Genomic DNA, 26,890 nt, shown 5'->3' with positions numbered 1-26,890 from the left:
ACTTAACCTGTTTGCCTTAATCCAATGAAGAAGGGAAAGGCAAACCACTCAAAGAGAATCCCAAATGAGGTCATAAAAAGTCAGACATAACTGAGAAGTGAGTAAATAACAACATAGGGTTGTTGGGAAGGTCAAACAGAATATTTGTAAAGGGCTTAGCACAAGTATGTGGCACATAGTAAGTGTTTAATAAATGCTCATATCTTTTCCCTTCCCTTTAAACTTGATTGCCAATGCTCTCCAATATCAATCATTTGCTAAACTAGAGAAATTTCCTCATTTTCTCTGGAACACACTTTGGTCCTGCACACTACTGAGAGTGTTCATATTGATATCGCCAGCTATAAAATCTTATTCCTTATCTCCTTTTTATATTATTTAAGTTTTATCTATCCATTCATCTCTTCTATGAAGCTTTTTTTTAATCACTCCAAGCTATACTGATCCCTTTCTTTTTCTGAAATTTTGTAGCAATTATTCTCTGTTCCTTATAATTAAAAACATGTAAATTATTGTTGCTTACATACTGTTTTCCATTTCTTCATTAATCTTATCTCCCAACTGGATACTAACTAAACTCCTTAAGGGAATTCAGCCACTTTCTTAAGCTTTTCTAGTCCTTATAGTACTCATCACAATGATAGACACATAGGAGGTATTGGATAAATACTTGCTGAATAGATGAATAAGTAAATGGACCTTCACTTTCATGAATTTTTTCTAATTAAGACAACTACAAATTTCTATACTCATTTTTCACATATGGAGATTTATTTGAGTATCTGTAAATGGAGGATTTCTCATTATCTAAAAACATCATCTAAAAAACAAACAAAACCCAAAAGAACAACCAAAGAAAGTAGAATCCATGTAATCAGGAGTTTAGAATTTTTTAAAAAAGAGAGAGAAAGGAAAATAAGATAGAAGAATATAAATATGAACTATTATTTATTAATAATTTGTCAGTCAGACCTAACTGAAATGACTGAACAACAAAACTATTATACTAGATGACTAAATAATGATCCAAAAATATCCTGACAGGACAGAAAATTGGGATGAAACTAATACATCTAAAAGAGATAAATGTAAAGTTTTGAAATTGGGTTGAAGAAATTTACTTCACAAATTCAATATAGGGGAGAAACAGGTAGATTGAGACAATGATGAGATTTATTGGTGTCAAATCATTTTTCCATTATGTCTGACTCTCTGTGACCTCATTTGAATTTTCATGGCAAAGATATTAGAGTAATTTGCCATTTCCTTCTCCAACTCATTTTACAGATAAGGAAAATAGGGCAAAGAGTAACCTTTGACTTGTCTAGAATCATACAGTTACTAAATATCTTACATCAGATTTGAACCCAATGAAGTTGTCTTCCTGACTTCAGTTCTGGCACTCTGTCTATTGCGCCACCTAGTTGCCTCCCTTCCCTCCACTCCCCACCCCTATAGAATATGGCAAAGTAAATAGTTAATATAATTTCCTGAAGAGAAGTAGAGGTCCTAGGTCCTAGGAATGGGGAAGTGATAATTTCATTATTCTTTCTTTGTTGAAGGAAATCTCTGGAATCTCAATTAATGTTTAAGCACATTCTTATGTTATCATCTGGCCTATATTCCTCTGTTCCAAAAAATTAGTATGAAATTGTTTATCAAAGACTGTGCTAAAATCTAGATGAACTATTTCTAGCAGACTCTGGGGAGTAGCCAGAAGACCTATGATTGTACAGAACTTTAGATCCTTGTTATCAGAGAACAAATTAAAGAATCTAAGGATGTTTAATCTGGAGAAGGGAAAGTTGGGGTGGGGGGACAGGGATGAAACTAACATTTTGAACTATCTCTATGTTAAAGCATCTATCAGAAATTTCCCTTCCTGGCTGATTTTCTTTTTTTATTTCTTTTTTTTTCCATTTCAGTTTCCTCTTTTATAGTAAATTCTTTATATATATTTGTGTGTATGTGTTTATGTGTATACATATATTTATTTTATTCTGAACTTGAGAAAAAAAATCACTTCCCTGTCATAGTAGAATAGGAAAAAATTGATTGTACATGAAACTACAAATCTGCTATGTGCAATTTGTATGAACTGGATTATAATGGGGATTTTGGGCAATCGGGTAGGTGGGGAGGTTGTCTTTTTATAATTGCTAAATTCCCTTCTAATTTTAAAATTCAGGATTTGATTATATATAGAATATGGAACTAATAGAAATCCCCACATATACAATGGAACATAATAAATGAGACAGAAATCTTTATTGCCCTGCTAGCAGACAAATAATGTTTTTGTTTTGTTTGTTTTTGTCCAAAAGTTGTGTGTGTAAAGAACCTCTCTCAAAATGCACATCAGAAAGTTTATGAATCAAATATGGCATAGAAAATGTTCCACTATGCAGTCAAATTATTATTATTGCCATTTTTTTCTAAAACAAATAAAATTTGTTAAATGGAAGATATTCATAGTTAAAAAGATTCTGTACTAATTTTTAATTCCTTTTTTGTACAAAAGGTCAAAATAAATCCAGAGGCTACTTAATTGTTAAATTAGTTTCACAACCTTTTCATAGAATAAAATTAGCATGCATTTATGTTAGCAGATGTTTGCTAAAAAAAAATTACCGTTATTCTGAGACTCAGTGTTAATTTTAGGATCTTGCCTAAAGAGTATCCAATCTGAATTTCTCAATAACCATGAAATGGGATTTAAATTTTAAAATAACATGAAGCTGATTCTGAATATTGCTAATTCAATTCCATTGCACGTTTCTCCTGGTTACAAATAGCCTCCATTATGTGCACATCAATTGTGTGCACATTTCAAACTCGAAAAAAAAAATAGAATTGTAGGCTGACTGAAAAATAAGAACCCATGCTTAAAAAGCACTTCAGGGTTAGATGCTATCACTATGACAACCATTGTTATGTTGGGGAAAAGCTTATTATTATTTCTATATTTAATAGGTTAGGTGGCTACCTACCTTGTAGATCCAAGGCTACTACTGCTGTATCATCTTCTAATCCTTCAATAACCTCACATTTGTATCTCCCATAATCCTCCAGGGTGATATCAGTGATTACAAGGGAGGCATCATTGTCGCTACCTCTATTCAGAAATACTCTTCCCTGGTAGTTGCCATACGTTTTCTTGTGGTATCCCATGGAAACAAAAACATCTATTTCCTTGAGGTAATCTGAAGTGAGCTTGGTCCACTTGACTCGGATTTTGTGGGTTCCTGAGCCAATTGTTGAGGGGTCGCGGTAAAATTTACATGGCAGTGTGACATTGCCACCCCGGTGTGAGAAGACTTTTGCCTGCTCTGCTTCCACAAGTAGACGAGGGCCATTTTCTGCTGTATTAAAAACAAAAAACAAAAGTATCATGTTACTTCATTGTTTCATTTTTATAAAATGGAATTTGGAATACTAAATATTAAACAAAAGATGGGTTTGGATGATTAGATTTTAAATTATAAGCTATAGTCACTCCTTCAATTCCATTAAACAATTGCACAATGTTCCTTAAGAGAGATAGAAAGTTTGGATAATACACAGTCCTTTCCTTTGCGCAGCTTACAGATTCATCAGTCTTATAGCATTATTGATTCATAAATGTAATGCTCAAAGAGATCTTAGTGGTTACCTTGTCCAACCCCTTCAATTTAAAGATGCTGAAATCACAGAGGTATAAAGTGATGGCTCAAGGTCACACAAGCAGTTAAAAAAAAAAGAAAAAAAAAAGAGTAGAAATGAGAAGTCAGGTCCTTCAACTCTATGTATATTCTGCACTATATTGTTTCCCAGTTTTTGTGTATTGGTCTCATTCTGGTTCAAGTCCCTTTAACAGACAGGCCCAAGACATAAATGCATAGTTTACATTTTCCTCCTCCCTTGTCACCTTTAAGAGGGAGAGGAAGTGTATGCATGTAATTAGATTGTAAGTTCCTTGAAGGCAGGGACTGTGTATTTTTTCAAATACATTATTTTTTATATTTCTTATACCTAGCACACAAGCTCACCTTATGCTTTTTATAGCATAAGTAAGGCACATAGGATATGTTAATTGACACTTTTAACTTATGAAAAAAAATATATACACAAATGTAACTAATATTTACTTCATATGTTTACTTTAAAGAATCTTGGACATTAAAAATAAAATAATACTTAAGATTCTAAAAATATGGAGCTTGAAAGTCATTATCAGTTCAACTCATTTTGCCATTTATTTTCTTAATTTTCAACATAAAAAATATAAAGCATATCACAAAGAAGTAGAATCAACAGGCAAATCAGGGTTAAATAACTGTTAAAAACAAGCAAGAAAAATTCAATTAAACTGATCCTTTTCATCCACACAGAATCTCTAGTATAATTTTGGGAGGTATCTAGCAAAAGTGTGAAATCTCAAGATTTGTTTTCACAATGATGTACTGGCTTAAGAACTCAAAGCATTCATCATCACATTGCAGTCACTTACAGTTAGGTATAAACTTTCATAACTTTGTGAGACATACCACTAGAGATTTTTATTTTCTTTTTTAGCAAAATGCATCTCTTTGCACAGGAATGCTAAGTATCAGTCCCAGAGAGCTATTTAAAAAGAATGATTGTACCAAATATTTAGAATACAAAATGGGTTTCTCAAATTTTGAGGGCAAAGGCTATGCAAAACTAAACTCTTGTCCCAGTTTCTGTATTCTTTGATCTACTCTTTCATTCTCTCTAATCTTTAATCTTCAGAGTATTGCTAGTTTCTGTAGTCATCTAATCTCTATCACTTCTTGTTTTTGTTGCCCTTGTTTTCATTCATGCATCCTTGGTTCAAGGTCTTAACTGTCTTCAAAAGAGACACACCACTGCAGTCTGCAACATCAGCAGGTCTGCAGTTTTCTGGAGAGGCTGTGGCTGCTATCTTCAGATCCTGTCCTGTCCTGGGGTTTCCCCTGGTGAGTAGCTTTAGAGAATGTGCTTTGTGTTTTGACCTTGAGAAGGTCTCTTGAGGATGCACAAAATATGTAAATGAGAAAGCTGTATAGGAACTCCTGTATTCATGCTTCCTTTGTTCAAGCAAAGCTTTCCAAAGTCCACAAGGCTCTTTTCAAGACTGGGCTGCCATTGTCCTTGCTATCTTAGGTCATTAGAACTTTTGAGGAATGCTTAGCAGTGATTCACTTAAGATACCAGAAACATTAGAAAGTAGCTGTCATTCTCCTTTAGAGAGTTCTTGAAGCATCTATTTAATTGTACACCTGTGACTTACCTAAAAAAAATGAAATGCATTTCTATATACCAGGTGTCATATTATTCCTATACCAAGCACAACAAACATAACAACATTTTGTTGTTATAATAACCAAACCTCAATGCTTCATTTTACATATTACTTGTTAGGATTCTTACAAGGTGCTAAGTCACTAGAATGGATATAATTATCTAATTCAGTATGATTGATCTGACCCTATAAGGAGATGTTATGGGCCAGAACTTGAAACAAGGACAATGATTAAATCTAATTTAGCATTGATTTAATCCTACAACAAATAATGGTGATAAATTGATTGGTGTATATTCAGTGGACAACATATGAGCAGGAAGCTCTCAGAGCTCTTGGGACTGTTGGGAGAAAACTTTGGGAGAGAACTTCTGGGAGATTTAGAGTCAAGATTCATTCCCACTTTGACGTTTGTGCTGCCTGGGGACATTCTGACAAGAGCTCTCCGGAGCCAAGAAGAGAGATAGGGCTCTACTAAAGCTAAGCAGGCCCAGGAAATGATTCAGGATTTTGAAGTACACAATAAACGATCTGGACTTTAACTCCTGGCTGCATTTTGGGATTATTGAACTGAACTGAAACTAAGGCTGCTCCCAGAAGCTCCCCAAGAAACCTGCTCCCAAGAAAATGATTACAATTTAGAGAGAAACAGAACATTACAATTACTAATCATTTGTTCTCATTGTCTAAAGCAACTTAAGCAAATGAAAACATACATTTAGATGAGGGAACTAGATAGTCTTAAAATGGAAGTGACTTTTGAGATCATCTAGTCCAACCTTCTCCTGTTGCAAATTAGGAAACTGGGGCTTAATTAAACTAAATGGCCTTTGATCAAGGTCACCATGAGTAGCAAATGGCAATGCCAAAATATAAACCAAGGTTTTCTGACTCCAGATTCAATATTCTTTTATTTAGTATATGACTGAGATCATATCATAAATCTACTTAATCTTCATATATACACATGGACTCCATATTCTCTTTGCGACTTCTCTTTTTCCTTTCAATTTCTCCTTATTTATTGTATTTCTGCTGTCCGTAATAGTAACAAGAAGGAGTAATAGTGGTAGGCACTATGGATTATTATTCATTGCCCTGATGACAGTTTCATCTGTGGCAAAAACAAATGGAAGAAATGGGTATGCAGAGGATAATCTGAATACTAATGCAGTTAATGAGGTTCATTTTCTCAGTTACTTGTGAAATTCTGAAGAAGATGGGCCTTGGTGGAGAGATATTATGGTAATGGTACTGTGGGAAAGGTAGTCATTTCTTGGGGCCCACCTTCTCCATTCCAATGGAGGTGGGGGCCAACTGCTTGTGTCTTCTGGCAGGACTATATATATATATATATATATATATATATATATATATATGTATATAGTTATCCCGAGGTAGCCGCATAATTCTGTGGCCTTGATTGGTAGTGTGCCATGAGGTAAAGAGTAGGGATTCAATCTGGTTTGGAGAAGAAACAAACCATTGTATGGAACACGATGTCAGTCCTCTCCACCAAATCTTATTCATTTCATGGTGGCTACCACTTTGGAAACATTTCTGTTCTCAGAAGAAGTGAATATAAACATAATATCAAGTCACAGAGGGCTCAGGTCTTAATTTTCTTTTTAATTGTCTAAATTAGAATCAAATTCAGTGCTCAGCTATATGAGTGTATCTTCTTAGGATCCAGAAAGCATCTATTTACTCCACATGTTTCATTTCATCTCTGAATATCTTATTTTGCATTATTTTAACTTAGAAGTCATCTCAATATCTCTTCAAAACAGGCAAGCACTCAATCTTAATCAAATTAACCTGGTCATTTGGTTACCTGACCGAGTCCTAAAGATGATTCTTTATGCATTCAACCATTTATAAATTACTCAGTAGGTGAAGTGATGCTAGGTTCAAAGGCATAATTGCCACAACCTTTAGGGAGATAAAACACAATCACCAATAAGAATGGCACTAAGTAGGTCATGAGAAGGACCAAGGAGCTCCTGTTTCCTGATCTATAAAAAGGGTGATGATAGCAACTATAGCAACTACCTATGATGGAACATGGTATGTAAACTTTTTTGGTAAATCTTGGCACATTAAAAGTCATGAAATAATCAGCTAAATTGGGGACTTAGTGAATGGGTGGTAATTGAATAAGGAGAGATGGGCAGGATATACTGATCTTTCCTGCACAAAAAAGCCACACGACTGCATATGTATCCTTGAAAAAAATAATTAGAATCTTTTCAAAGGATTTATTTTCTCAGCAAATATTTCCTAAGTAGTAGATTGACCACAAAAAAAACAACAACAACAACAACAAAAAACAAAACCAAACCAAAAAACCTTAGAGGCTATTTGATTTTCTTTGTGAGGTTCAGAGGTCAATTTCACAAGCCCACTCACTTCCTAATCTTCATGGACTGTTCTTGGTAGCTTAGTCTGACTTTGAGCAGGGCCTTTGTACCTATTCCAGCCTTCCTAAAAGAGCCCCTCATCCTAAACCAAAACTGTGCCCCCTGTGGGAATAATAAACACACATCAAGTGAATAAAAGGACAGAGGCCTGGAAAAATCAGTATGGGAGTTAAGAGTAATAAAAGCATGTCCTGGTCTAGCTAAAAGGTATTGATATTTTATTTATAAAGAATGATAAATAAATAACTTTAAACATATAAGGCACATTATTTCAAAGAATAGAGATATCTAAATTTTTCTGTGATAAAATTATTTTTTTTGCAGTCTCATATGCAATCCTTTTAAAAATTATTATACTATACTATAGAAAATGCGTCTTTTATCCTATAAATTAAAGAATAATTAAAAAAAGAAATAAAAAAGAGAAAGAATTTAATCTTTTTTAAAAACTCTGTATTTTCTAAGCATCTAATTGACTGTCCTGAATCTAGCACTGCAAATTCTTTTCATTTATTTGTCTTTATAAAGCCTTTTATTCTCAAAACATATGCATAGATAGTTTCCAACATTCACCCTTGCAAAACCTTGTCTTCCATTTTTTCTCCCTCCCTTTTGATATCCCTTACCCTAGACAGTAAGTAATCCAATATATGTTAAATATGTGCAATTCTTTTATACATATTTCCACAATTATGCTGTACAAGAAAAATGAGATCAAAAAGGAAAAAGAAAACGAGAAAGAAAACAAAATGCAAGCAAAGAACAACTACAAAAAAGTGAAAATATTATGTTGTGATCCATACTCGGTCCCCACAGTCCTTTCTCTGGGTATAGATGGCTCTCTCCATCACAAGACCATAGGAACTGGCTTGAATAAATTTTTTTTTGACAGTATTCTAATAGTGACTATGCCTCCTTTTGGAGGCCCTATTTATCTGAACACTTTCTGTTGTGAAAAAGGAAAAATAGATATCACAGGACAGCTTTTTGCTCTTACAATTTTAGTGAAAAAGTAGATTTTCTCATGAATTTTTATAGCATTAGGTGTGGAGGTGAAGCATTGAAACAAGTTATATATATACATATACATATGTGTGTGTGTGTGTATATATATATATATATATATATATATATATACATATACATATGTGTGTGTGTGTATATATATATATATATATATGTATATATATATATACATATATATATATATATATATATTCTTGGGTTTTAGTTTTGATGTTCAGTAATTCCAAAGGGTACCCCAAATGCCCCAGACATTTGGAGATATATCCATATTATTTATTACAAAGAGTTTCAAAATAGATTCCTCAAAATTTAAAGAGTGGGTAGCCTGGGTAAAGTTAGCTGGATCTCTTCAACTGCTTATCACAGTACTTGAAATTCTTCTCATAAGACTTCATTCTATTGTAAGAAGTCACAATGCATTTTCAGGAGTTGCATTTTTTGATGAAATGAAAATACATTCAGGAGAAATACCACCTTAACCCAATGTCAGTCAGAATGATAACCAGATGAATTTGATTTAAATGTTCAAATAAAAATGATTGGATCAATAAGATGGTTATAAAACCCATGGAGTGTGAAAAAAGCAAAATCAACCTTTATTCTGGAGAAGAGAATGACTAAATTTCCCTTTAAAATTACAAAATGTAAAACTAACTGTGATACAGGTGGATGCTTTCTCCATTTTCTTTCCAGTATCAAATAACACATATAGACATTTGAATAATACCTTATCATAATTGTGACCAGAAAGGCCACTGAGATGACAAATTACCTGGAAAACTGCATAGCACATTAAAAACATCTGAAGGGGAAATAAGGGAAGCCACCATAATAATTTCTGAGGATGCCAAAGACTGCTATTACTATTGGAGTGGTTGATGACTGAAACTTGAAAGATGTGATATCCTATGGAGACCATGGTTTTCTCCAGGGGGAGCAAGCTGGCATGGTGAGAACACTGATGTAAATCTACCGAACCGTTCTGATTCTCATTATCATTTTAAAAACTGCTGTGAAATATGGACAACACAAAGGAATTAGTTTTAGTCAGTAGTGAAAGCATTACAGGTAGGAGTTGAATAACTGCTTTTCCTATGGGAGTGTTGATTTAGATATGAGGCTTTTAAACAATAGGGGGAGAGCACATCTAAATACTTCCCCCTTTGTGACTTTTCAATCACAACTTAATTTCGTTACCTCAAGCAAATGAAGAAAAGTTTTGAGCTATCATCCCTAATCTAAGCAAATCATGATTTTTTTTTTAAATAAAAGACACACAGAAGAAAGGTGTCAGGAAAAGAAACAGCTACATTCCAGTTGAAATTTGAATTTTAAATAAGATCTGGACACTGTTCTAAATAACTGTCATTAGCATTGACTGCTTTGTTCTCTGATACACAAAAACTTCATTGACATGTTCTAAATCAGCCCAGCTGTGAAGTGTCAGGAAGGTAAGCTACTTTCTGAATTGCAGTGTTCCTGGTCTTTGTAAAACTTCCTTGTCTTCTCTTGATCTTTCTTCCCATTTAGTAGTTCATCTTGTATCCTAACTAATGTGCTCCAAGTTTCTGCCATATCAGCAGATAGCTACCACATCAATATTGTTGGCCATGTAATTTGGTTTATATTCATTTTAGTACCTTTACTAATTTTGAGCTTTTGTAATCAGATTTTTGGAGCAGACTTCCCTCTTTTAAAGGAACCTAAAATGGATCAGGTAGGTATTACAGTGAATAGAGTGCTGGACTTAAAGTCTTCTTGAGTTCAAATCTGGCCTCAAATACTAGCTATGTGGCTCTAGGCAAGTCGCTCAACTCTATTTGCCTAAATTTCCTCATTTGTAAAACGAAATGTCAAACTGCTCCACTATTTTTGCCAAAAAAAACCCTGAATGTGGTCATGAAGAGTGAGACATGATTGAAAAAAAGTCTGAATAAATGGAAACAATTATTAAATAATGCCTGTCTCTTGGATGGAAATTAATTCATGTTGCCTTGTACTAAAACAATACATGGGCCCATGTTATAAGTCTTTCCATAAACCCATGTGTCATCTAACTTTGTTTGTCCTATCATTGACTAGCACCATGCTTTCCTGTACTTTGGTACTCAATAAATGTTTAATGACTTGAGTAGAAGATGAGGTGCTAAGTAGTTATAAAATTATGTCTCTATGCATTTATATTAATTTCTTTTATTTTACAAGAACCCCCTGTATTGTACCAGATCAATTGGTATTTGGAAATTGTTTCTATGAGGCAAGGACATGTTTATTTCTAATTAGATCTAAAGGGATGTAATGGCATATTTGGGGTGCCATTGGGAATATACTTAAAAGACTAGACCCACTGTGCTAATAATGAATATATTAACTCCAAATCATCTTTAAAAAAGCTTAAGTTTTTTAAGCTTACACTACTGATGGTACAATTACCTATCTCTCATCCATTTGTGTAAAAATAAATGATTTATATAAAGGTTTTCCTATGATCTGGAAAATGCATTTGTAGAATGCATTAAAGTTTGCAATGTACTTTAAAAAATACTTTGCAAACTTAAATGCATTCTACAAATGCTAGTTGTTACACTTGATGTTTCTTTTTCTTTTGGGATTTTTTTTATCTGATCCATTTATTTTATTTTATTTAAAAAATTATTTTAGCTTTTCATTTACAAGATATATGCATGGGTAATTTTTCAGCATTGATAATTGTAAAACCTTTTGTTCTAGTTTTTCCCCTCCTTCCCTCCCACCTCCTCCCCCAGATGGCAGGTTGACCATTACATGTAAAAGATGTTAAAGTATAGGTTAAATACAATATTTGTATACATGTCTGTACAGTTATTTTGCTGTATAAAAAGAATCGGACTTCAAAATAGTGTACAATCAACCTGTGAAGGAAATCAGAAATGCAGATGGACAAAAAATAGAGGGATTGGGAATTCTATGTAATGGTTCATAGTCATCTCCCAGAGTTCTTTAGCTGGGTGTAACTAGTTCAGTTCATTACTGCTCTATTGGAACTGATTGTTGAAGAGGGCCATGTCCATCAGAATTCATCATCATATAGTATTGTTGTTGAAATATACAATGATCTCCTAGTCCTGCTCATTTCACTCAGCGTTAGTTCATGAAAGTCTCATGAACAATACAAAATAATATTCCATAACATTCATATACCACAATTCATTCAGCCATTCTCCAATTGATGGGCATCCATTGTTTCCAGTTTCTGGCCACTACAAAGAGGGTTGCCACAAACATTCTTGCATGTACAGGTCCCTTTCCCTCCTTTAAGATCTCTCTGGGATATATCCCCAGTAGTAACACTGCTGGATCAAAGGGTATGTACAGTTTGATAACTTTTTGAAAGCTCCTACTTTTAGAGGCTGTCACCATGCATGGTTCAGTCTCTTTGCCTCACTAAATGAGATACCTTGGCTCAGAAAGGGCAAATTGGTCCTTATTCATCTAGTATACACTTTCTATTATTGTTATTTCCTATAGGCCATGTAAGTGGGTTTGTATCAAGCTGATCTTCAGGGTAGCTTGTCTCGTGCCTGCATTTTCTCACTACGATTAAACTTCAGTTTTCCATCAAGCTGGTTCTTGGGCAAACTGCTGCATTCACTTTCTACATGGGTAGAACTAATTACTTTTGAACTGTTAAGCTAGCATGATAGCTACTGTGTGGTGTATGACTATAAGTGAGAATGATCAAGAAAGCAGATAGGATTTTTTTCTTTAGCATATTCAAGTTTCATATTTTTAAAACTGTTGGATTCAATTACTTATATGGACCTTCAGCTTGATGTCCTGGATATTTCAAATTCAACATATACAAAATTGAACTCATTATCTTTCCATCCTTAACTTTTCCAAATTTTCTATTTCTGTCAAATCAGTTATCATTCTTCTAGGCTCATAATCTTGATAGTATGCATGTCAACTAGGTATGTATATATATTGTATACCTATATAGTATATAGAGTTCTGGTCTTGGAGCCAGCCAACATCTGAGATCAAATCTAATCTAGATATTTACTAGCTTTATGATCCTGGGCAAGTCTTTTAAACTCAATTTCCTTATCTATTAATATCATCTGCAAAATAGAAAATCTTCCTCTCATGGTTGTAGTGAAATAAAATGAAGTAATATTTGTAAAAATCTTTGCAAAAACTAAATGTATCGTATAATTGCTAATTATTATTGTTGTTGAAAGGGGTAGCTAGGTAGCACCAGGTCTAGAATTAGAAAGACTCAACTTTCTGGCCTCATACACTTAGTAGTTATATGATCCTGGGCAAATCACTTAAAACCTGTTTGTGTTAATTTCCCCTCTATAAAATGGGCTCAGAGAAGAAAATGGAAAATCATTCCTACCTTTACCAAGAAAACCCCAAAAAGGATCATAAAAAAGTTGGACACAATTTAAATAACTCAACAACAATCATTGCTATACTCAGTTTCTCCCTCGCTTAACATATTCAAGCAGTTGCCAAATCTCACCATTTTCTAAGTTTCACATTTGTTCTTTCTCTCATTTTGTGATTAATTGTTCAATCAATCTAGTTCAGTCAACCAATCAAGAAACATTTATCAAGTACATTAATGTCATTTCTATCCTAAAATATTTGGTCTTCTTTCAGTTTTCTTTTGTATCATGCAGAAAATCTAGTGAAAGATAATATCCCTGTGCCACTTTACCAAAAAAACCTTTGGTTTCCTTGGTACAGATGAGCACATAACTATACTTTTCTTCTGGGTAGGTAGCTCAGTTTCAGTAGTTGTGTTTGTTAACAATTTATCATTTTATGGCTGTTTTTCCCCTGCTGTGTATTATTTTAGAAAAAATCATCAATTCTTTGATGATTAAAGTTCTGGCTTTTGATGACACTCCTAGTCCACTGGAAACATTTTCCAGATAACCAGAAATAAAGACCAACAAAAGTTTTTCAACTGGCTAAATTAGATCATATCAAAAATGGTGTGTTATACGTATCTTTAAAGTGGTGATGGGGTTCTGGCCACACCACTTTAGAATGTTCTTAGAACCTTTGAGAACAATGACAAACATTTCCAAAGGCTAGGGTTTTAATATAAAATCATCTAATTAGTTTGCCAGGCTTATAGGAAAATATAGTTAGATGGCCTGATAATTGTCAAGAATGAAAAGGATTGCCAAATGAATTATACAACTTTCACTAATGGAACAGGTTAAATTCTTATTATCAACATTTTCCCCTCTAGAATTTGTGTAATGATATAGATATATTTCAAAGAGGATAAAGGAATCTAAACATTAACCTGAACTGTGATTCATCATTAAGCTCTAATTAATGACACATGATTTGATTCTTGGAGATGCTCCTTAATGGAGTTATGATTAAGCCTGAATCTGCAGAGACCATATTCTTTTTGTGAGGAAAAGGATTAAGTGAGGCATTTCAATAATAATATCAGGAAGCAGAAAGATTACTCAATGGATAGAGCACCCTGGTCTTGGAGTCAGGAGAGCCTGAATTCAAATCTGTTCTCAGATACTTACCAGCTTTGTGACTTGGACAAATCACTTCACCCTGCCTGCCTCAATTTCCTCAAATGTAAAACAAGGTGGAAGAAGAAAATGTCAAACCATTTTAGTATCTTTGCCAAGAAAACCCCAATTGAGGTCAATGAATGTTGGATAAGAAAGAGTCAATGATGAATCAAGAAGTAAAAAGTCAAGATTATTTCGGCAATTCTTTATAGGAAGACGTCACGTCTTTGTTGAAGATTTTTCTCTAACTCTGTATTAGCTAAAGACGTCTCCATGGAACCAAACTATTAGAGCAGGAAGGGATTCCTAGAAGTCATTAAATCCCCAAATCTCATTTTACCGATGAGGTAAATGGGCTTAGAGAAATAAAGTGACTGTCCAAAGTCACAGAGCAAATTGGTGGCAAAGCCCTCTCTCCTTTTTCCATATTGCATAGCTCATCTCATAGGTAAAACTCATAGGTAAATTATAAAGACATTTGCTCATTTAATAAGAAAACTTCTCATAGGAGATTAATCCAGCTAATAGTGATTTCAACTTAATAATGAAGGCCTTTAGCATTAGTTTTCAGAGTATTAAAAAATCTGATCTATGAATATTTACATCTAGATTGCTTCTTATTGGTTTAACCTGAAACTATAACTTGTGTTTAATTAATCTAAGATAAAAGAAATAGAAAAAAAAAAAAAGAGCTCAGGTGAATAGATTTAATCACGAGAAAGTAGGCTAAGCTGAATTCCAGGAAATTTAATTTTAGAATATATTTTGGTTTTTATAAACTATGGGCACTAAATATTAGTAAATGATTTTTATGAGCTATTTAAAAATTATTTGTTTTCATATGGAAACTTTTAACTAAGGGCATTAATATCTAATTTGAATGACTTCATTAATGGAACATGACAAATACCTAATTCATTTCCTCAATGAGAAAAATGTGTGATCGTACATAGTTTTCTGAAAGATATCATAGAATGACAGAAATTTGCAAAATCTCACCTAAATTTGCTTGATAATTTTCTACAAAATTCTCTTGGACAATAAGTTTTAAAAAGTTACTATGAGGGGCATTTTTAATAATTTACAATTGAAATGTGACAAATGTTTTAAATCAGAGGCCCTTTACTCTTTTTTTTTTTTCTTCCTTTTTTTTTTTTTTTTTTTTTAAATTGGTCATGAGTTCCTTTGACAGTCTACTGAAATTTATGGACACTTTCACAGAATAATGCTTTTAAATGCATAAAATAAAACATGTGGGTTTATAAAGGAAGTTAGTTATATGGAAATATAGTACATATATATGTATAGTACTACATGTACTAAATATATATATATATATATATATATATATATATATATATATATATATATATATATATATGTATATATAGTTTAACCCAATTGCCAGAGTCACGCAGCTAGAAAGTGTTAAGTGTCTGAGGCCAGATTTTTGAGCTCAGGTCCTCCTGATGTCAGGGCTGGTGCTACCAAAATATTTTTAAAAGAGAAATTCGTGGACCCCAGGTTAACAACTCTATGGCCTAAAGAAAATGCTTATTGTTTTCTACTGATGTAATAGTTAATCAATGTAACATAACATCACTTATATAATTTTGGAAGATTTTTCTGCTTCTTCATTAACATCCTCTGTGTTAACTGTGTAAAAATGATTATCTTTTTTTTCCCCTAAGGGCAGAAGCTTTTAAGTTGGGGTCTGATGACCCTGTATTCAGAGATTTCAGGGGTCTGTAAATTTGGATGGGAAAAAAATATATCTTTTCATTTCACACTTCAATTTAATTGGGTTCCTTTGTAATTATTTGTATTTCATTTTAGTATTTATTTAAAAGCATTTTTATGAGAAGGGATCCACAGGCTTCATCAGACAGCCAGAAGGGTCTATTATACAAAAGAGGTTAAGAACTCCTGCATTAGAATATCTGGAGCTTGTCATCCATTCAATCTAGAGCCAAATGTTTCCACTGCTTTCCAGGAAACAGTCCAGCCAACGATGCCAGGCCATTTTTCATAGCAAAGAGAGCTGTTCTAAAGTGGGAATCTTCTCACTTCAAGAAATTTGTGCTTTGGTTTCTTTTTGGAACCTTCATGAAATAACTGGAAAAAAGGTGGAGTTTTCATTTTCCCACCTTTCCTGTCTAACCTGATCCAACAGCTTTTCAATAGTTAAATACTTTTTCATTTGACCTGACTTGCTGATAAGGACATAATTGTTAGCGTGCCTGTGTCTGAACACACATCTGCCCAGACATCTGCCCAGCAGTTGCCTGGTGTACAATATCATCTTTGAGAAGGTTACCAGTGCACCTTCTCCAACTTACATTGTACAGTACCCAGGTTAATATCCATCCAGTGACAAGGGATTTAATGATTCTTTTATCTTTCCAAGGTGATAAATAAATTATCAATATTTTATCCAGTAAAATAACCATCAGTTTGAAGGCAACTATTTAGGGAATTGGATGTGAACAATAATATAAAGAATCTTTGAATAATTTTAAAATTTAGGCTAAGCCAAAAAGACCAGTTCAGGGATCTCTTAACAGCTTATTAGTGAGATTTTTGGTTCTCTCATTTTTCTGATGCCATGCATTTGAAATGAAGTGAACTTAAATATGACTCTCTTTCCTACTTATTTAGATTTGTTATTAAACTGATTTGAAATTCTAATCCTATGGTTCCAAGATAACTTGAATTCTTTCCAAAAACTCTGATATATGTATATGTATTGTATATGTGTGTGTATATATATATATATGTATATATATATATATATAAATGTATGTGTGCATATATATATGTACATATACATAAACACACACACACATACACACACACACACATACACACACACACACACACACACACACACACATATATATATATATATATATTTATTTATCAATGTGATCCTAGGCAAATTCCTAAATCCCCAGAGGTTCTCAGACTCTCTTTAAGATTATAAATCATAAACCAGGAGCAAAGTTTCCTTACTAGGTGTTATATGCTCTTGACATCACTGGTTTGATCCAGAAAATAAAAGAAAGCTTCTTGGCCATCTTGCTGGATACAGTATATTAAGATGAGCTAAAAGCCAAATTCTTTTGCCGTAATGTTAATGATTTTACGTTGTACATTTAAAAATTTAAAAGCTCAAGTGCTGAGCCAGTAGATTCTATTCTCCTTGGCATTTTGTAAAACCATGGAGAAATGCTGTGTGTGAGTTGAAATTGCTGGAATATCGAGCCATTAAGCTGGCAGTCAGAGCTCCAGCTGAGTCAACTTTGCTTCTTGCAGAGTTGCAACAAAAGGGACACTCTCTGTTCCCTAATGGATTTACTGGATCTTTGGTATGGTGGGGGTGGGGAGGACAGGGCTGCTGTTGAACAAATCAACTTCCTGCATAGCGTGAGGATGTCCTTGTGCAGGAAAGAAGAAAAAAGAACAACTATTCACTAGGGATCTCTTAGTGCCTGACAGGATTATTAGGTCCAGATTTTCATACCTGATGGCATGTCTACAAAAGCTCATATTAATCTGGATGTTTCAGATTAATCTGGAATATTTTGCGGCTGTTTTGGGAGAATTTCTCAGAATTTGTAAGAAGGTTTAAAATAGTGTATTTGATATCAACAGGTTTGTAATTCAATAAGAGGCATAGAGAAGGGAGGAGAGAGGGGGATGAAATATGAGGATAGAAGGAATAGGATCCACATAACTTGTTTTAAAAGTTATTGGAAGAATATCTCCTGAAGGAGATACAAGGAAATAAATAAAGCTTATTTATTATGAACAAGGAGATTCCACATCTGCTCTTTCTTGCTTTTGTCATATGTTTGTGTTTATTTATATACATCTAGAAACATTTATTTTAAAAGGTATAAAAGGACTTGGAATTGTCTTAATATTGATACCTACTGGATGTGTGACCCTGTACATAGTACTTAATAACTCAGTTCTCTAGGCTAGATTTTAAGACTCTTGATTAAAGATAAAGTGACAGCCTTCATTAGATGAGGAAATATACTCAATGAGAAGTCTCTTATGTCATGGAATTACCGGACCATACCTATACATGCATATTCACATACATACATATAAATACAAAATACCATATAAAGTAGATGCTAACTCCCCTGTAATTATTTTATCTATCAATCCATACATATATTAATCTAGAGAATAAGCTATTTTATATGCATGTATATCTCTACACATGCCTCTATCTATAGAACACCAAATACACACATGTTAAATCTGTTTTATACATTTATATATATGTACACACTTATGTTGTTGCTGGTTTTTGTTCAGTCATTTGATTGTTTGTGATTCTTTGTGATCCCATGGACCACAGCATGTCAGTTCCTTCTATATTCTCTCACTCAAAAATCTGTACAAATTCATGTTTGTTTTCCTATTTTATTATCTATCTATCTTGTCCTCTGTGATTCCCTTTTCCTTTTGCCTTTAATCTTTCCCAACATCAGGATATTTTCCAATGAGTACTGTCTTCTCATTATGCTTCAGCTTTGAACTGAATATTTGAGCGTCAACTTGAGTATTTCACTTTCCAGTGAAATCCTGAATTAACTTCACTAAGTTATTGACTGACTTGAACTCCTTGCTATCCAAGGAATTCTCCAGATCCACAATTTGAAGTGTTCTGTAGCGCTCAGCTTTTCTTACAATCCAACTTTCAGAACCATACATGGCTACTGGAGAAATTATATGCACATACCAGTATATTTGTGTCTATACACATATACATGTATACACATATGTATGTGGAGAAAGACACACACACACACACACACACACACACACATCACAGTGACCTGCAATAAGACTCATCTTCCTGAATTCAAATTTGGCTTCAGACACTTACTAGTTTGATTCTGGACAAGTCACTCAACCCTGTTTAACTCAGTTTCCTCATCTATAAAATGAACTAGAGAAGGAAATTGCAAACCACTCTAGTATATTTGCCAAGAAACCCCACAATAGCATCATAAACCATGTACAGAACTAAAAAACAACTCGACAACAACAAAATAAAAAGGAGATAAATAGAATTGTCACTCTTCCTAGTATCTTTCTCAGAAAAGAATTACATCAGTGTGGCAAAAAACAGAAGAGGAAAGGGATCTGAGGGTCTCAGGTCACTGTAGCTTCATTCTCTTAAAAGTCCTTTCTTGAGATGGTGGAAAAATGCATAGGTTCTAGAATCAGTATCTCTGAAGCTCCTGAACGGCAAGTTGTATAACCTCTCTAAGCCCTAGCTTCCTTATATAAAAGGGCTTGAATGCAATGATGAACCATGGTTCCAGAGGACAGAGATACCTCCCAAAAGAAAGGTGATGGACTAAATATTGCAGAATGAGATGTGTTTTTTTGACATGGCCAACATGAGCATTTGTTTTTGCATGACTATACATATTTGTAGTACTTATTTTGTTTCTCTTTTCCCAGTGAGTGGGTTAAAAAAGAAAATAAATGCTTGCTAATTGAAAAATAAAATAATTAAAAAAGTAAAATGAAGTATTTAAAGTCTCTTCTAGATCTAGGATCCTTGCTTCTTCTCTCCTTTCCCTTCCTTAACTCCCAACCTACTTACTCATTGAGAAGAGTGTGGCTGATATAGGAAACTCCTCCCATCAAATATACCACTTAACCCCTTGCTGGTGGGGAAGCACAGGAGCATATCTAAAGACAGTGATTGACCTTGTCCACCTCCATCCCCCCACATGAGGGTCTGCTGAATTGCTTGCAAGGCTGTTCTTAACAGGAGTCAGATAAGCTTGAAAAATAGATTTGGGGAGTGGGAAAGGGATGGTGCAATGGTTCTTATCTTCACCATTTGGCTCTGTGGATGGCTTGTAGTCATGCATTATTAAATCCCCTCCCCTTCTTTTGATCTGCTCTCTGCACCACAGGATTCCTACTCTGCAGTTATTACATAAGGTGCAGGGTAGTGTTGCAGAGACTGAATACAAATCCAATATCTCTTATAGATATACATGTCTAGTTGAAAGTTTACTATTTCCCAGCTCCACAGACATTCAGAAGACTCAAGGAATTTGGTGTGGGGGATCCTGGCCCTGTTCAGACATGATTTGAGTGCTACTAGAGTCTAAAATATCTCCTCCTCAAACATCTCTCAGCCAGATGCAAACAAAGTCTAGTTGATATTCACAGGCCACTGTCCATTGAAAGGACTTATGATAATGTGTTGGATCTAGTAGGCATTAAGCAAAGGCCCATTAGTTGACAACTGAAACTTGGAAAAGCTCATGAGTCACAATCCTATATCGCTTAGAGATGATCCCTGTGATACTTTTGACCTTTGATACTTTTAAAATCTAATTTCAGACCAGATTGAATATTCTTTACCTAAAATGGTGAAAGTAGAACAAGGTTGCAATTCTAAAACAGGAGAAAGTTTTTCAATTTGTTTGATTGGATTTTTTGGTGCCAGAATTTTAGCTATTTATTTGCTGCCAAACATAGAAATATCTTTGTGGTCAGATTCTAGACCTCTTTTGGGCATTCAGCTAAGTGGGTAGAATACCAGGTCTGAATTATGAAGATTTGAGTTCAGATTTACCCTGGGGCACTTACTAGCTAATGGACCCTAAGCAAATCACTTAGTCTTATTTGCCTCAGTTTCCTCATCTGTAAAATGAACTGTAGAAGAAAATGGTAGACCATTACAGTATCTTTGTCAAGAAAATTCCAAATGAGATCACAAAATATTGGACATGAGTGAACAACAACAATAATTTTATCATTTGAGGAATTTTTAAAAAGTGCAACTAAAAATAGGTGATTTTTGGTGGTAGAGAGAGCTTATCAGAACAGCTAACTTCATTTTTATAAGAATTCAATGAACAAAGCTATAGTTCATTAGTAACATTGCTTTAAAATATATGTTTTCTTGTTAATTATCCTGTGTGTTTCTTTTTCTTCTGATAAAACCCAGGTACCAACTTATCAAGACTTCAAAGCTAAGTCTGATTCCACTCCATGCATGGGAAAGAATCCTTATGATTCTCTGTTGCACATCTGGGGTCTCTATTTTAAAAAGTGAACATAAATTGTTTCACTGATGTTTGCTTGATAACTGAAGAGGATCAGTAATTTTTTAATTTGTAGATTTGAATTGAACTGGAATAAAATGTGTAACTCTAGCAGAATTTTTTTTCACTATAATTTTGTATTTGAAGAAATAAGTTTGAAAAACCCTCCAGAAAATTCTATTTACTGAAAGAGTAACAACAATGTTAACTGAAGTTATTTATTATAAGAACCACTACTTCCAGCATTGGGGGTGAGATTTGGGGTGGAGTAGTAGAAGGTATGAATGACAATAAAATCATGGAACTTTAAATGATACCAGTAGGAAATGGAAGAAATTTATTTTCTCAGGTATGAAACTAATTTTTTAAAAGTCAATGCAATTTAACCCCTTCCCCAAGGTGTAAACCCCCAAATTTCATCTAGAATTTATTTTCTTTTCTTTATCTATGCATAGGAAAACCAAATTCAAGAAAAAAGTCCTAGGAGTTGGAGAGGAAGTTATCTTCTTTGGTTTTTTTGATACTGACTCTGCCTTTTAGAACTATTTCCCAATTTTCTTTCTCAGGGTTAGTTTTCTTTTAATTATCTCCTAAGTATCCCTTTGGTCTTCCAGACATGAGTCAGATTAAACGTGCGGCAAAATGAACTGGAAGTGACCTAAAACTGTGAAGAATCATTGGGCAATTCCTGTTGGCTGTGATATAGGACTGTATTGCACAGAATTAGGAAATATTCATATTGTTGGATGCCAAGGGGAACTAGAATCTATTTAGGATCTCCATGTTTTACTGGCATAGAGAATGAGATTCAAAGGTGAAGATGCTTGCCTAAGGGCATATAGTGAACAGAGTCAGAATTGGAACCTCTATCTTTGACCTCAAATCTGGTGTTCTTTCTACAAAATCACTCTGCTATGGCATAATTTACATTCTACCACTGAGAGCAATTGGCTTATCAAGTACCAAAAGTAATAATAAAAATGAATAATAACATTTAAGTTGATAAGGATTTGACGATCAGCTAGTCTAACCCATTAACTGAGACCCAGAGAATTTAATTAACTTGCCACCATCATACAAATAGAATGTAGTAGAGTGGGGATTTGAACCCATGTCCTTTGAGTTCAAACCAGGGGATATACTCTTTCCACAAGGTCTTTTTTTGGGGGGGTGGTTAAAAGCACTTTATTATCAATTTGGTAATTATTAAACATAGTTCCCCAATACCTTATAACATTTACATTGCCTTTATCATTACAGAACTATTGATTCAATTTTGTATTCATAGCTCTCTACAAGGTTTCTTTGTACAATCAGTAAGTCAGTCAGTCAACAAGCATTTACTAAACATATGTGCTAGAGGCAGTTTTTCATTAATTTGGGAGATTTTACACATTCTTATACCTGGGGGATTTGGGATTCAGATTTTCTTTGAAGAATTATTTTACTTAGGTCATATATCTCAAATTTATAAGGGAATATATGATACTGAGTAGATAGTTCAGTTCAATTTAAGAAAATAGAAGTTTATAAATGCCTACTGACTGCAAAGCAAAAAGGAAATACAGTTCTGTTTTGCTGATGACCAGTGCCTTGATGTGCTTTGCTTTAATTTGTCCTTTGTTATTAAGCTTTAAAAACAAAAACATAGTATTGAGAATCCGTTAGTCTGGTTTCCAAGAAGTGCTGAGTAATATGTAAATCTGTTCTGAAACCTATGACATGGGGAAACAATTCACTGTTAGTCATTTGGAAAATAGTTGGAATGGAACTAGATACTTGTGTAGAGTTTTTCTTTTGGGGTACAGAGCCATAATCCTGGGATCCACTCCCACAAAACAACTGGCCCCCACTCATATTCACAGAATCAGAGTCACAGAATTGAAAGGGATTGGGTCCTCTTGTTTAGACCATCCCTAAGAAGCATTATCCCAAAGATTGAGGGACTCTTCAGTCAGTGTGTCTTCTAAGATATTGTATAACCAAAGGAAAATGAAGAAACATGTCACAAAACACTCTAAACTGTTGGACTGCTGAGCTACTATCCATTGAAAAAATCCTTTTCTTTACTTAGTAGCAGATTGTATCATATAGAATTTAAGAAAGGAAAGTACAATTCACAGCAATAGATACAGTTCTTATTGTGTAATTTGAATCTGGGCCCACCAAGGACAATATAATCCTGTAATGGTTTTGCTTTTCATTTTAATCTCTCATACTTTGGTTTTTGATAATACTCTTAAATTACTTGTGGAATTTAAACAAAGCAGCAGACAGTGTGAAAGAAATAGTACCTAATTTGAATTGCTATTATAGTTAAACTTTGGTTTACCTATCTGCTGGGATGGATTCATCCCTTTGAACAAAAGGTAAGAGACACAACTTCCTATCATAAACCTCTTGGCACACTTGGTTTATAACCACCCAACTCAGTGTTAGACAAACAGCTTTAACTTCTCTGCATTTGTTAAAGGAAAAAGCTGAGTCAGCAATTGGGGAAGTAACATTTTCTATTACATAATTTTCCTCTCAAGATTCAGGGAAAAATTTCTTGGAAACTTTATAGGATGGAAGTACTTGAACGAAATATATCCACAATTGTTAATCAATGTCAAATTGAGAGTGATTTTTAATTTATTTTTTCATGGTCATAGTACATACAGCTCCCAGGTTAGAGAGGATACTTTCAGCTACATTTACTCTACCATTTGACCTTCAAAACACGGGGTTTTTTGCAGGGAGCACAATTTTCCAAAACTACACTTGTGACCTTGAAAACAAAACTTAGTGCTTTATGCCTATTTGAAAACTCAGAGCATAGGTTGCAATTCAGTTCCTCAAAAACTGAATCAACCACATACCCAGAATAAACACTATCACACCTTTTAAAAGGACAAACTCAGTTTTCCCTTTTTTACTTCATCAGCCTGGAGATGGAAGGCAAGAAAACCTCAGCTCCTTTGGTTCTGCCTGTTCTGATTGCATAAGTCTCCACTTTCCTCAGGCAGGATGACCCTCATCTGAAGCTGGGACTGAGAAAATAGCTGCATTGTACTGCAGCCTCCTATCCTGCCACAGTTATAAGCTTGAAGATGCAAAGGAAGTCATCGGGATCATGCAGGGGCAATAGAATGGCATATGTGAATCCAAGCTTTAAAAAGGGGCCCATTTATTCTGGGGTAAGCTACTTCTTCTGTACCTAAACTTATTTGCTTTTTATTTTTGTTTGCATTTTTCCTTTTGAAGTAGCCAATCGGCCAGCACTACATGCAATTCTTAAGCTCTCCTGAGCTAAATTTTTTCATCATATCTATTCTACAATAAAATGCACTGAAGTAAACTCCATGCACTTTTCTCTACTTAGAAAATGAGTTACACTTAGAAGTCTGGCAGTATAGCACCAACTTACTGTAGTTTGGATACAAATTAAGCTGCATAACTTTAATTATTCAGTTTTTCTTATCAGAACTAAAACAACCAAATGGGAAGGACTGAGATGTGGGGAGGGCAGTATTTGGTCACATATACCCTAGTGGGGGAAGGGTAAAGGGTAGAGGAGTCAATGCAGCAGAAATGAAAATCAAGCCACACTAAGCCAGCATCTCAACTCCTTCTAAGTGAGTCAAAATGATGTGTCTCTTACCTTGGATGTGGATAATTCTGTCATGCTCCAGAGTGTAGTTGTCAGTAAGATGATCAGCCCAAGAGAGAGAAATCAGCACCAGAAAAAGTAGACTCTTCATCTTGACAGCCACGAGATTCTTCTTCACTGTGAGGGCATCAAATACAAACAGGCTAGTGAAATTGGGAAACCTTTATAGGGTTGCACTGCACAACTTATCATCCTATAATGGCTCTATAAAAATAGTTAACCCAATCTGCTCAGAAAGTTACAGGAGCTGTCCTGGGAGAGCTGAAGACTGCAGCTTTCACAACTTCAGCCCCCCCACTCCTAGTGGGTGAAGCCAGAGAACAAATGGTGTTTAACTCTATCTTTGCAGAAGTATACATCTGGGAATGCAGAATGCTGTCTTTCCACACAGAGAGTTACAGGGAGTTAAACAAACAGGATGGGTCTGTGATGAGAGAGAGCTGTTTTAAATCCTGTGTTGTTATGTCTTTGGGGTTTTATTTAATTGCTTTAGATCTGTTACATATGGAATTGAAAAAACAACTTTGTCAATCCATACTTGCTCATTTAGCACCTAGTCTGATGGAGAAATAAATAAAAATTCAGGGCAAGTGAATAACATTTGTATGACATTTCCCATGTACCTGGACAGCTGATTAAGCTGACTCCCTAAACAGGATGTTAAGTTAGTTAGGACTAAGTAGGAAAGAGGACAAAAGGTATCTGCCTGAGGACAAGCAACCCTTTTTTTAAATCACAAATTTACTTACCATCTTAAAAACTGAGTCTATGGTGAATGGTTGAAAAATCATACACAAATTATGCTGGAGTTGTGCATGCTGCCACTGCAGCTGCACTGATTGATTTTTCATTCATTTCTACCTAAAATGCTGACGCACCAACTTGGTGCATGTGCCAGGTAGGGTCTCCGCAGTGAGCAGAGCTGAGGCTGCAGGGAAAATCTCTGCCAGGCTGGCAGGAGTAATTAGGCAAATGAGGACTTGGAATAGATCAAGAAGTGCAACACCTGAGGTGGGACAGAAGGGGCAGACTTTTTATGGTTGTTCTCTTTTTATGATACTTATAGTCATATTGAAAGAGGATTTCTACCCCTCCCCCATTCATTTGGAGGCAAAGGACTGTACCAAAAAACTCTGAGAATTAGCAAAATGCTATGAGATTTGCCTTCTCCATCCTCCCCAACCTTTTTTTTTTTTTTTTTTTTTCTTTTTTAGCATGGTGAAATCCAGTTCACTTCTGTTATAATATAAAAGTTGAAACACCCTTAGAAGAGATATTATCTTTCTTCTACTTTTTCTCTCACATTGTAATGCAGTCATAAAAAAATGAGAAAGTGATTTCTCTTGTTCAAACAGAATTCATCCAGCACTAAATTGTATTTCCATTTTTTTTTGTCCAAGAACCCCCAAATCTAAGGCACAAAGTTAAGTTCAAAGATCTGTTTCCTAGAAGTCTGGCCAAGTAATGCCTCTAGAGTCAAGAGTGATGTGGCAATTATACTTTCCCACAAGATTTTTCAGGTTTCTCCATGGGCTAAATTAAGTTACAGGATTTTCTTCTATAATGCAAGCCAATACTTATTAAGTGCCTGATGTATGCAGAAGATTGCTTCTGAAACTTTCTTCTACTTAAAAACCTGAAAATGTTAACCATCTATGGTAGATAGAAATTAAAGTTAGATAATGAAGCCAAAGACAGACTTTCTTAGAGGACTAAGTGTGTTGACTTCAGAATATCACCTGTTTTAATTTTTCATGGATTCAATTAGTTTCATTTTCAAATGTTTAATTTGCATGTTTCTTTTAGAAAGTTCTATTATTTGTGGTAATTTAATTCATTTAAAATTGATTAAGTTTATGTAAATTATTATG

The 26,890-nt window shown here is 34.4% G+C and overlaps 1 protein-coding gene across 2 annotated transcripts in view; it reads right to left on the bottom strand.

Moving 5' to 3' along the window:
• The window catches only part of HAPLN1 (hyaluronan and proteoglycan link protein 1), a 95,395-nt gene that overhangs the window by 13,429 nt on the left and 55,076 nt on the right, over window positions 1-26,890 (bottom strand). For both annotated transcript variants that reach the window (XM_074282148.1, XM_074282147.1), the window contains exons 2-3: window positions 25,011-25,136; window positions 2,991-3,362 (exon numbers count right to left, since the gene is read on the bottom strand). In XM_074282148.1, the coding sequence (XP_074138249.1) occupies window positions 2,991-3,362; window positions 25,011-25,110 (472 nt within the window). In that variant the 5' untranslated portion in view covers window positions 25,111-25,136. The remainder of the gene's footprint in view (window positions 1-2,990; window positions 3,363-25,010; window positions 25,137-26,890) is intronic.

Source organism: Sminthopsis crassicaudata, chromosome 1, assembly GCF_048593235.1.
Source record: "Sminthopsis crassicaudata isolate SCR6 chromosome 1, ASM4859323v1, whole genome shotgun sequence".
NCBI classification, from domain to species: domain Eukaryota; kingdom Metazoa; phylum Chordata; class Mammalia; order Dasyuromorphia; family Dasyuridae; genus Sminthopsis; species Sminthopsis crassicaudata.
Note: the sequence above shows the minus strand (reverse complement) of the source record. Positions and strands in the feature narration are given on the sequence as shown.